The sequence below is a fragment of the Anolis carolinensis genome, chromosome 3 (genome assembly GCF_035594765.1).
Source record: "Anolis carolinensis isolate JA03-04 chromosome 3, rAnoCar3.1.pri, whole genome shotgun sequence".
NCBI classification, from domain to species: Eukaryota; Metazoa; Chordata; class Lepidosauria; order Squamata; family Dactyloidae; genus Anolis; species Anolis carolinensis.
Window position 1 is genome coordinate 178,980,962 of NC_085843.1, and position 12,022 is coordinate 178,992,983.

The window sequence follows — 12,022 nt, forward strand, 5'->3', positions numbered from 1 at the left end:
TAAGGAAAAACTGGAGGACTCTTTTTTTGTGATACTCAAATAAAAAGACTTCCTTTTTAAAACAAAATGCACAGTATGAAAAGTCACTATAGAATAGGTGGAAGGTAAAAGACATTGGGTACTTTTTTTTCCAAAAGGCCTATTTTGTAGCAAGTTAAGTGAATTTCCAACGTATGTTTTAATGTACTGCATGTATTCCTGATGGCTATGAAAACACCAGAAATCTGGAACCAATTGAGAACTTCTGCTATAAATATTTTTGCATGGCATTTTACCAACAAAATAAAATTGGCTCATTGGGAATACTTAAAATGGTACAGAGCTGGCCAAAATGCCTTAATGTTTCCTGAATACATACCGGTATGATGCAAAATAAAATATAATCATTTCATTGTTACTGTGCCAACCACCCATGTGAGCCAGGAAATGCACAGCTTTCCATGGATGAATGTACAGTATAATGCTCAAGCAAAATGAGTTATGAATTTCAATTCAGTTGCATAGCCAGAGGGAAACTAAGACTTGGAGCTAATATAAATCACTGCAAATGCTCATTTCCCATTCATTTAAATGACTGCACAGCAGTGCTTGGTAGATGACACTCTTCATTCTCACAATGTCATACTTTATGGAGTAGTTCAGTTGTCATGTCTAAATCAATGTATTCTGCATACATTTTGAAAAGGATAATGAACAGATACACATTCCTAAATAATTAGGAACTCACTCTAGGGAACCCTGTTTGGCCAATACTCCACAATACATTTGAAAATTATCCTTTGCCTTGGGCTGATCCTATCAATTAGGCATTTGCCTCATATTTTTCATGTCATGAACAGTTGTTGTTGTTGCTTTTTTTTTTTTTACTACTAGTGAAGGTAGAGGTGCTTATGATTTTTTTTTTACTGTAGGTATCATAACTTGTGTGGCTTTGGGTTTTCTGCATGTTGGCTGGCAAGGGTGAGGGTATGTGTTGCTCCCCTTAGGAAATAAAATTTTTGAGTTGATCCTGTTTCATTCACATTACACGTTTACTGCAGGAAATATTGGTGGACTGGACACACTGATGTGCTTATATAGCCAATACTACTCCTGGTGTAAAGTATGAGGCTGCAACATTCAATGTGGGAATAAAACTCACTAAACTAAGCTACAATAATTTCTATGTTACTACACATCAATGTTAATGGTGGGGGTAGACCTTTGGAGCAAGGGAAGAATGAAATGGATGTGTGGACCCAATGTAACTCTAAGGCTTTCTCTGGACATCCTAGCACCTTCTCCTTCTATTAGGAGATTTTCCTAATAGTGCTATTCTCCTAGCACATTCACCTTCTGTAAATGATTTTTGCTTTAAAATGCTTCCTATGACATATGAGAAACATTTGCCATGCTTTATGCCACTACAGTTATTTTGGGACAAGGAGAAGATATTTTTTCCAATATAAAATAAACCAGAATTTTTAAAATTTCCAAAAAAGTTTTTAAACTGAAAATGAAAAATATCTACAGTAGTATCATGTTACATCAGCGATTTCCTGCAATTGTTCTAGGAAGAACAGATTGGTTACCTGTAACTGCTTACACAAATGGGTTTTGTGTCTGTACAGAGACCCCAATTGAAATGTTCTGGACCTGAGTGGCTTGGCAGGCATCCTGGCCCATCCTACCCACTGTGCATGTCCCAGTCTGGCCAGCTATTGTCCCATTGGTTTTAAAGTCTTCCATACAATATACAGGGACATGAAAAAGGGGAGGTAGGACAGATTGTGTAAGAACACAGTTGACTACTCAAAATAGAAGTTAGATGAGCCACATGAACTACACCCAAGAATATTGAAGGAAGTAGCAGAAGTAATTCCAGAACCACTGGCAACAATCTTTGAGAATTCTTGGAGAACAGGAGAAATTCCAGCAGACTGGAGAAGGGCAGATGTTGTCCCTACCTTCAAGAAGTGAAAAAAAAGAGGGCCCAGACAATTAGCATCCAGTCAGCCTGGCATCAATACCAGGAAAGAACATTAAGGGGGCAGTCTACAATCCCTTAGAAAGGCATGCTGTGATTACTAAAAGTCAACATAATTTTTCAAATACAAGTCATGCTAGACTAATCTTATGTCTTTTTTCAATAGAGTTACAAGCTTGGTAGATTCAGGGAATGCTGTGGATGTAGCATATTTTGATTTCAGTCAGGCCTTCGACAAGGTCCTCCATGACCTTCTTGCTTAGGTGATCCCTTGTTGTCTGAATATGATGGCCTTCCAAGTTCTTGGAAGATGCCTGTGTATGAGTTTTTTTAATGTGTGGAGATCAGTGCACAGCTGATCAACACACAGTCTTCACAGAGTGAGGGTCCCAACCAGTGGTGTGGTTAACACAATGATGGTGGCTTCTCAACCTGTCACAGCCTTCTTCCGCCTTCACGGCTGTTGTAACATTTACCATGTTATCTTCCACCTGATCTGCTGTTGAGGTCTTTGGATTGTGCTTGGTCTAGAACCTCCCCTGCAGCCCCCTATGGGAGTGCATGACTCCAGTGGTTTATTGGAACATGCAGGCCCCCTCACCATGACATGATAATAATCCATCAAGAGGATTGTCAAATGTGGGCTAGGCAATGCTACTATTAAGTGGATTTGTAATTGGTTAAGCAACCAAACCCAAAGGGTGCTCACCAATGCTTCCTCTTCATCCTGCAAAGAAGTGACTCATGGGGTTGGTCCTGGGCCCACTACTGTTCAATATCTTTATTAATGACTTGGGTGAAGGTTTAGAGGGCATGCTTATCATGTTTGCAGATAACACCAAATTAGGGGGGGATAGCTAATACTCTCGAGGACAAGATTAGAATTCAAAATGACCTTAAGAGAATAGAGAGTTGGATCAAAACTAACAAAATAAATTTCAACAGGGACAAATGTAAGATCTTTAGAAATAAAAGTCTCTCATAGACAAAAGGACACAAGGACTCCACAGCAGTCTGGATTCTTTCATGGGTGGTTCTTTTGGTGGGTGATACCTTTGGATCTAGATCCGTCAAAGGCATTAGATTCCAGCTGATCCAGGAAGGTAAGCAGAATTATCCTTGATTCAACTTGGATTGGAGGCTGCCACTAAATAGACTGCTGAAATATAGCTGTGGGTTATGTTCAGAGGCAGTCCAACAGCAAGGCGAAGTCAGCACCCGCCGCTGGCACACACCAACAGGGGGCGGTCTCGAGGCGCCCCCATGTAAACATGGCGCCCGCCGCCATCTTCCATCTTTTTTCGGCTGCACATCGCCCGCAAGGCGGGCGCAGGAGAGCGTGCTTTGGCACGTAGGGTGGGCGGGCATACACTGTCCTGGGCCTGCCTTCCGGGTGACGTGCACTCTCTCACATCACCCGGAAGGCGGGCCCAGGAGAGCGTGCGTCGGCACGCAGGGTGGGCAGGCATACACTGTCCTGGACCCGCCTTCCGGGCGACGTGCACGCTCTCACATCATCCAGAAGGTGGGCCCAGGAGAGTGTGTGTTGGCACGCAGGGTATACACTCTCCTGGGCCCGCCTTCCGGGCGGCATGAGATCGTGCACTGCCGCCGCTGCCGTCGCCGCTGCACTGCTGCCGCAGCTGCAGCCACTGCCCTGCCACCACAGCACCTTCAGCCGCAACTGCCGCCGCCGCCGGTTTGTGGAGGGGGGGGGGGTTGGGCGCCAAAATGGGGGGGGGGGCGCCAAGTAGTTGGTTTGCCTACTACTTGGAATTACCTCGGGCTGGTTCTGGCTATATTTCAGCAGAAGGAATTGATAAAACCACTTCCAAGTATTCTTTGCCTAAGAAAACCCTACAAAATTGCCATAAATCTACAGGTGACTTGAAGGCACATCAACACACAGTGGCACATTCTTCTTTTTTTTAACCATTCCAATAGGTTAGTTTAAAGAATCTCAGGTGTCAGGGCTATAAAAATGCATGTCTGCAATTCTATGGCCAACATTAGATTTATTCAGAAATTAGAAAGGATATCCATTTGCAGGCTTTTTCTTACCTCGCTGGTGAACAAATCAGATGCCATGTACATGTGTTCCTGTTTGATGTCCAATATTCTGGGAAAAGGAAATGGGTTGTGAGATCAAAAGAGCTCGAGTCACAGTTACACATGATCTGTTTGTGGTGAGTAAGCTTTTGGTGGGGCAGGGGAGAACTGGAGCAATATTTGTGTAAATCAACATCTGCTAGTTAGAAGAAAGAAGGGCAGATACCTGGGAAACATTTTGGAAGTCTGTCCAACAAGAGCTCCAGTATTTTGTCATTTACTTCATTTGGGCCCCCAAAAGCCATATCACAGGCCTTATCACCACCATCCCTGCTTCTGAAAATATGTTAGTCGAGTCCTATCCCTTTATAGTACTAAATGGTTCAATAAAATCTTCCATTGTTTGTGGGTTTTATCAACACAGTCATATGAGTATGTCTACATTTTGAGATGCTCAGGAGAAGCTCTTCCTTCAATCCCACCATCTTCACAAGTCTGATTAGTGGAGATATCTGCTAGGGCTTTCTTGGTGTCTGCCAAAGTTCTGTAACTCTCTCGCTAGTGCTCCTGTTGGTAGACAAAGACTTTTTATTCTGATAGGCTAGTGAGAACTGAGGTGTTTTTAAAAAGTGGGATTCTATGGAACGCTGTACACTTAAGAGATTGCTAGTGCCCAATAGTTTATTTATTTATTTATTTATTTACAGTATTTATATTCCGCCCTTCTCGCCCCGAAGGGGACTCAGGGCGGATCACATTACACATATAAGGCAAACATTCAATGCCTTTACATAGAACAAAGACAAAGACAAACACAGGCTCCGAGCTGGCCTCGAACTCATGACCTCTTGGTCAGAGTGATTGGTCCCAGCTGGCTGCAGCTGGCTGCTTACCAGCTTGTGCCACAGCCCGGGCCTCTGTGGTGGTACTCTACTGTGAAAACATCCAGAGAGAAGTCATTCGCTTTTCTTTTTGTCATCAGAAGGCAAGATATATTTTTTTCAAAGGTTTCCTCCGTTGAATATGGATAATGGTTTTAATGTGATACAGACTATATTGACTACTACCTAGAGGGCATGCTTATCAAGTTTGAAGATGACACCAAATTGGGAGGGATAGCTAATATTCTAGAGGACAGGATCAGAATTCAAAATGACCTTAACAGATTAGAGATTAGGTGGAAAAAGGAAAGGCAAAGATTCATGCGATGCTTGGCTCGACAACAGTACCTGTGAAAAAGGTCTTGGACTCTTCATGGACAACAAGTTGAACATGAGCCAACAGTGTGATACAGCAGCTAAAAAAGCCAATGGGATTTTGGGATGCATCAAAAGGAGTATAGTGTCTAGATTGAGGGAAGTCATGATGCCTCTCTATTCAGCTTTGGTCAGACCTCACCTGGAATACTGTATCCAATTCTGGGCACCACAATTCAAAAGAGATATTTACAAGCTGGAAGGTGTCCAGAGAAAGACACCTAAAATGATCAAAGGTCTGGAGACCTATGAGGAGCATCTTAAAGAGCTGGGGATGTTTAGCTTACAGAAGAGAAGGCTGAAAGGAGACAGAATAGTCATGTATACATGATGTGAAAGGTTATCATAAGGAAGAGGGAGCAGGAAACTGCTGCCCTAGTAATTAGAACTCAGAGCAGTGGGTTCAAATTATAGAAAAGGAGATTCTACCTGACTATTAGGAAGTACTTCTGACTATAAGAGCTGTTTAGCAGTTTAACTGTCTGCCTCAGAGTCTGGTGGAAGCACCTTCCTTGGAAGCTTTTAAACAAAGGCTAGATAGCCATCTGTCAGGGATACTTAAACTGTTTTTTTCCTGCATGGCAGGGGGTTGGACTAGATGGCCCATGTGGTCTTTTCCAACTCTATTATTCTATAATTTTTTCTGCCACTCCAGTGGTTTATCATTTCTAATTATTGGGTTTTTAATTTTTTAAATTATTATCTGTTTTTATCTGTATTTAATTATTACTGTTTTTACTGTTGAGTTTTATATTGTTTATTGCCTGGGCTTGGCCCCATGTAAGCCGTCCCGAGTCCCCTCGGGGAGATGGGGCGGGTTATAAAAATAAAATTATTATTATTATTATTATTATTATTATTATTATTATTATTATTATTATTATCGATAACAAACTTGATGTATTTGTATGTCTCCCTTAGCCTTGTTGGACAAATGGCAAAGAAAATGATCAATAATATAAATACATCTACTCTTATAGCCTTCGATGTAGCACTTCCAAGATGTACAAAATAATAAATGACAGTTAGCAGATCAATGGGTTGTTATCCAATCTCTCTCTCATCTTTCAGTGATGCATGATTATCATTCTAACCTACCTGACATCCTCCCTAGCCAAAATTTCCAGCAGCTTGGAAATATCTCCTGGGCAGTCAGAGATCAGGATGGAGAATTTGCACACTCTGTTATCAAGGGTGAGAGCACGATCGATGCATTGCCGCATCAGAGGAAGCTCCAGGTTCCCGCTGCATACAGCAACAGCCACCCTGAAGATAGGAGAAAGTAATGAGATAAGCAGATATCTCCCCGCCCCCACGCATCTCAGAAGATTTAACACTATCAGAATCAGCAGAATTAATGCTAGCAGAATCAACTATTAAATATACCACATGCTACCACTCTTGTTGTCTATTTCATCTGTTTTCATCTATTAAATCTATACAGTACACACAGTCCCCAAGTTACAAACATCTGACTTACAAATGGCTCATAGGGTGAAACAACAGGAAGTGAGAGAAATTTTCCTAAAATTGAAAATTCACTCCTGAAAGAGGTATCATGAGGAAAAGGTGTCTCAACTGAAGTTTATCACCAATCCTTGTTTCCACTATATATACAAACATTTTAAAAGTACAGTAGAGTCTCACTTATCCAAGCCTCGCTAATCCAAGCCTCTGGGTTATCCAAACCATTTTTGTAGTCAATGTTTTCAATATATCGTGATATTTTGGTGCTAAATTCGTAAATACAGTAATTACAACATAACATTACTTCGTACTGAACTACTATTTCTGTCAAACTTGTTGTATAACATGATGTTTTGGTGCTTAATTTGTAAAATCATAACCTAATTTGATGTTTAATAGGCTTTTCCTTAATTCCTTATTATCCAAGATACCAAGATACCAAAGCCGGCCCGTTTAGCTTGGATAAGTGAGACTCTACTGTACCTGTAAATGGAGTTACACTTTAAAAAATACCCGTTCTGATTTACAAATTCAACTTAAGAACAAACATACAGAACCTATCTTGTTCAAAACTTGGGGACTGCCTGTATATGCCAAATAATGTTTGTTCCTCATTTTAAAAAATAAGAAAACCCTCGGCAAATCAGAGCAAATGTCTCCTTAGTGCAGGATTCTATTCACACTGTGACCAACCAATTTGTACATGGGAAACTTGAAAGTCAGAGCAGATTCCTGGTTTTATACCTTAGCTGCAATCATAATTATCAGCAACATCTTGATCATCCAATCGCCTCATCACACCAGAGCATGGATCCACTTTAAATCCAGTTTCTGCCTCCTGCAGAATTATGGGGTTTGTAGTTTGTTGAGGCCCAGGACCTGTCTGGTTGAGCTGCTTAAAAGTCCCTCCCTAAAGTGGATTTAAAGTGGATCCATGCTCTAGTGTGATGAGGTCCCAAGTTGACTGCTGCCACTGTTCCTTGCAGGGGTGAATTTATTTTATAGTTCAGCTGCTGACACCCACTTCTTCACTTTCACCATACCATGCACGTTTTATAACCTCTGCCAGAGTTCTCCATTTCCTGTGCTGGTTACTTCAAAGTTTCTGTACCTTTTGCCCTTTAGTTCCAACAGCTTCCCAGAAACCAGTGCTGCAAGTCCAATGGCTCCTTCAGCATCCACAATGGCACGTTCATACTCCAGCAACCTCAGCATAGAAATCAGAATGTCCTGTTCCCTGAACAGTAAGAGGAATATCTAATGTGGATGAACGTCACTTGATTTCTCATATGACTATTCACTAGACAGCAGGTGATATAAAAGCACTTGTGAACTCAAGCAAGTTACTTTTTCCCCTTTAAAAATGCCACAAAGTAACACCTGCACTCGTTTTGTTGTTTGTTTCTTGTTCAAGCAGCTGCAACACTGTTAATCCCAGTGCCATTTTATTCCATTGGCATAAAAATTCTCAAATTGCCCCCATGCTACCACTGAATCCTGTTACCAGTGGACACTGTCATGACTTTGCCTGTGATGTCACAGAGTATTCTAAATGCTGCAGGTTGCTATGGCCAATCAGTTTCTACATAACATGGACAAACTGGAGACTGGAATAGAAGTTGTCAGTGGCCAGAAAAGCAATTGGGTGCTGAATCAAAATGACAACTATGCTCAGCAGTAAAGAGGGGGTTTATTCTGTTTTGGTAGTTGGCTCTATTGTTTGGTATGTTGTGCTTCCAAAGCCAGTTCTGAGATGAAATTATTTTGGTGCAATCCTGCATGGTGAAAGTGCAAGGAATGTTAGCTCTCAAATGGATTTTTCACGCATATAGGCTGCTGATTTATGCTGCATTGATGGCCCAACCATTTGCCAGAGTGAGACAACATTTGGGAGCATCCTGAAAAGGCAGGCATTTTATTTAATTTGTTATGAATTTTTATTACCAGCAAAATCATCACACCAATCATGTTATGCGACTATAACCTGATGATTAACATTAATTTTTCTACTAATTAAAGAAACATGCAGCCCACAATCGTATATTAATTTAATTTGTAGTAAGCATAACAGAATGTAATGGAACTTACTTCTGAGCAGGAATATATAGGATTGGATTGTTACGAATTCTAATAATTAGGTTTGATAACTACTCAGATACCAGCCAATATCTTTAATTATATTCCTTAAATTTTAAAAAAGAGTACAAGTGAACTTGATTAATATTAATTGAGTTAATCAGCTTAGCTATATTAAATAACTCAGGTGTTATTTAAAACATGCTAGAGAACATTTTCAAATGTACTTCAAAAACAACCCCTTACAGTCAAGCATATGAAAAGAGACAGTTATGTATATTTCCCTATTCAGCTGTCAATCTTTGTGATTTATTCTACTTTCAACAAGCCAAATCAGCTTGATTCAGACTGCTATGACATGCACACAATATATGCAAAGAATATTCTAAGGGCACATCCAGAACATCATTTAGCATGAACAGAAGTATATAAAGTGTACGAGCAAAAGACATGTGTCATTTTTTTCTTTTTCAGGAAGCTCTGATCATTGACATAACATTATCTGTGTGAATGGGAAGGCATTGCACCAAAGCAACCTGTACATTTAGTTTGTGATTATGACAAAAAAAAATTGTATGGAAAAACTTGTAGTCACAACCAAGACTGCCAGCTTTCACTTAACATTTAGATGCAAGAGTGCCATAAGTTTAAGATAAATTGTATGAAGCAATCCAATGAATTGAAAATGGCATGCCCATGTTTAGTGGCCAAATTCCCTCTTCAGTTTATACCAAATAAATAATTTTAAAAAGAATGGAAGGCTGCTTCAAAATGCTTCAAAATGAGGACCTAGACCAGTCTCACTTGGGGAAATCATGGGGCCACATTATGATTCCTTCTTGAACCCCACCCAGTGAAGATCTAGCTCTTGCTGCCATCTATACAGTATTTCTTTTTATAGATATGGCAGCCACTGGACACATGTGATGCAACAAATCTCCAATCTTCTGTTCTGCATTTTTGGTGTTCTAATTAAATTTCACACAATTTGGAATGTTGTTCCTAAAATCCCTTGACACTACACAAAGGAGTGACCAAACAAGATAACAACTGTTATGAAATTACATGTTTACTGTACCTACCGCACTGTGATAACTTTATCAACATATTTTCCAGTCAATTGCAAGGAGTTGGGGCCATAACAAGGTCCACTCACATCTGAAAGATCAATTTGTAAACAAAGAAATCAAACAATAAACAGTAATTAATTTTTCCCACTGCATGTTAATAGAAATAACATAAATACAATCATTCATCATTTTGCAATATATAGTATAGTAGACAAGGTTCTAACCAAGTTACTTAGCTCTAGAACATTCTGATTGGGGTTTCTACACTGATGTGAAAACCTATTTGTGTGAAGCACAGAGACAATGAAAAAGAAAGTATTTACATAGTGGTAATGAAACCAGTGGTGGTGATTGGCTAAACTGTTCTGGTGTCATAGTTGGGCAATGGATGGGGATGGAGCCTGACTTCATTGGCTCATCTATTCACACCCTACAGAAGGACCTATGAAAGGAAACTACTAGAAACAGAGAATTGAAAAAGGAAGAGACATGAAACAGGTCTTAAGCCTTCCCTATCTATCTATCTATCTATCTATCTATCTATCTATCTATCTATCTATCTATCTATCTATCTATCTATCATTTTAGATAGATATCTAAAATGTACCTGTTCCAACTTATACAAATTCAGCTTAAGAACAAATCTAAAGAAACTATCTTGTTCATAACTTGGAGACTGTCTGAACTACCTTTTTCCTTTCCCAAGTCCCACATGGGAACTTTTTTGGTGCAAGGAAAAAAAGACGGTATCCCAGGCCACATATAGTGGGATGATTAGAAATCACCAGATCTTGTTCTTGTAGAGACACAGTTCTCTAAACAATAGCACTTAATACTATATCCTAGTTTTAATACACTGAAATCACTGCAAAATATATATCTTTTTAAAAGAATAATAATTAATAAAGTTCTTAACTAACTAGGACTTTATCAGGATACAAATACTGGATTATACATTAGTATTAATTATGTTTTATTTTCATCTCATTTTAATCTTGTTTGTGCTTCCTGTAATATAAATGAAGCAACATCTTTCCGATTTGTAAGCCACTAGAATCTGGCATCCAAAAACATATTAGAATGGAAAGAACCAGTGTGGTATGGTGGTCCAAGTGCTAGACTAGGGATTTCATCTGATGGATGGGGGAAAGTGTTGTAGCTCAGCAAGTGTCAGAGGATTTTTCTGATGATGGGTCAGAGAATGAGGGAGATGATGGGTTTCAAAGTGAGGAGTCAGTGAGTGATCAGAGAGACTTGCAGGCAGATGAGACTCATGTTGCGGATTCCTGTGCTTGTTCCCAGGCAACAGGGGAAAGTGAAAATTCCAGTTCCCTTGAGAAAAGGCCTTGGGCTGATGGGAAGTGTTCTCAAGAAACTAAATTAGGCCTGCGAACATAAGGAGTGAAAAGATATAAACAAGATATTCTCCAAGAATCTAAGATAAGGCCTTGAAGGCCTGGTGTCTTCGGCATGATTTCATGGGTGCCTTGAAAAGCTTAAATTAAGTGGGATGGGCTTCAAGCCTCTCAGAGGGTACAACATTGCCATAAGGCTCTCCTGTCTCTGCTCTCAAGTCTTTGATTCAAGTATTTTTCAAGTTTCCTATTCTGGTTCATGCCTTTGTTTCCTGAGAGGGTTTACCTTGGGAAACTTCCTGTTTTCATTTTTATGAATTTATGTATGAAGAACTGCTGTGGATTTTGGTTGTCTTTGGCATTTTTGGATTACTGCTATTTTGTACTTTCTACTGATCCTTTAAGGACCTGCCCCCTTTCCCTTTTATTCTGCTTTCTTTAATAAACATTTTAGATAGAATTGTTGGACTCTGGTGTGGTGCTAGAGTGCAACAGAAAGCAGGGAAAGGGAAGGGAACCATCCTCCTTTGTTTCCAACTGTCTTTCCCTGTCTTTTGGAATGGACTCCCATCCCTTATGGTTTTCTATCCTTTCCCCATCCTTTCCCTGCTTCCTCTGCTGTTCTCCAATTAGAATTTCTTCAAAGACACTCTGAACTCAGGTTCTCTATGCTGCTGAAATGGAGCCTCACGAAGTCCTACTGGAATTTTCCCAAAACAATATGGGATTTCATTTCAGCAATGTGAAGAAGATGCAGAGAAAACTTTGTCTGTTAAGGTCCTA

The 12,022-nt window shown here is 40.0% G+C and overlaps 1 protein-coding gene across 3 annotated transcripts in view; it reads right to left on the bottom strand.

The window, feature by feature from the left end:
- The window catches only part of LOC100558175 (L-threonine ammonia-lyase), an 84,178-nt gene that overhangs the window by 4,954 nt on the left and 67,202 nt on the right, over positions 1–12,022 (bottom strand). For all 3 annotated transcript variants that reach the window (XM_062975862.1, XM_062975861.1, XM_008120764.3), the window contains 4 exons: positions 9,897–9,972; positions 7,850–7,975; positions 6,370–6,537; positions 4,028–4,085 (listed from right to left, as the gene is read on the bottom strand). In XM_062975862.1, coding sequence (XP_062831932.1) covers positions 4,028–4,085; positions 6,370–6,537; positions 7,850–7,975; positions 9,897–9,972 — 428 coding nt within the window. The remainder of the gene's footprint in view (positions 1–4,027; positions 4,086–6,369; positions 6,538–7,849; positions 7,976–9,896; positions 9,973–12,022) is intronic.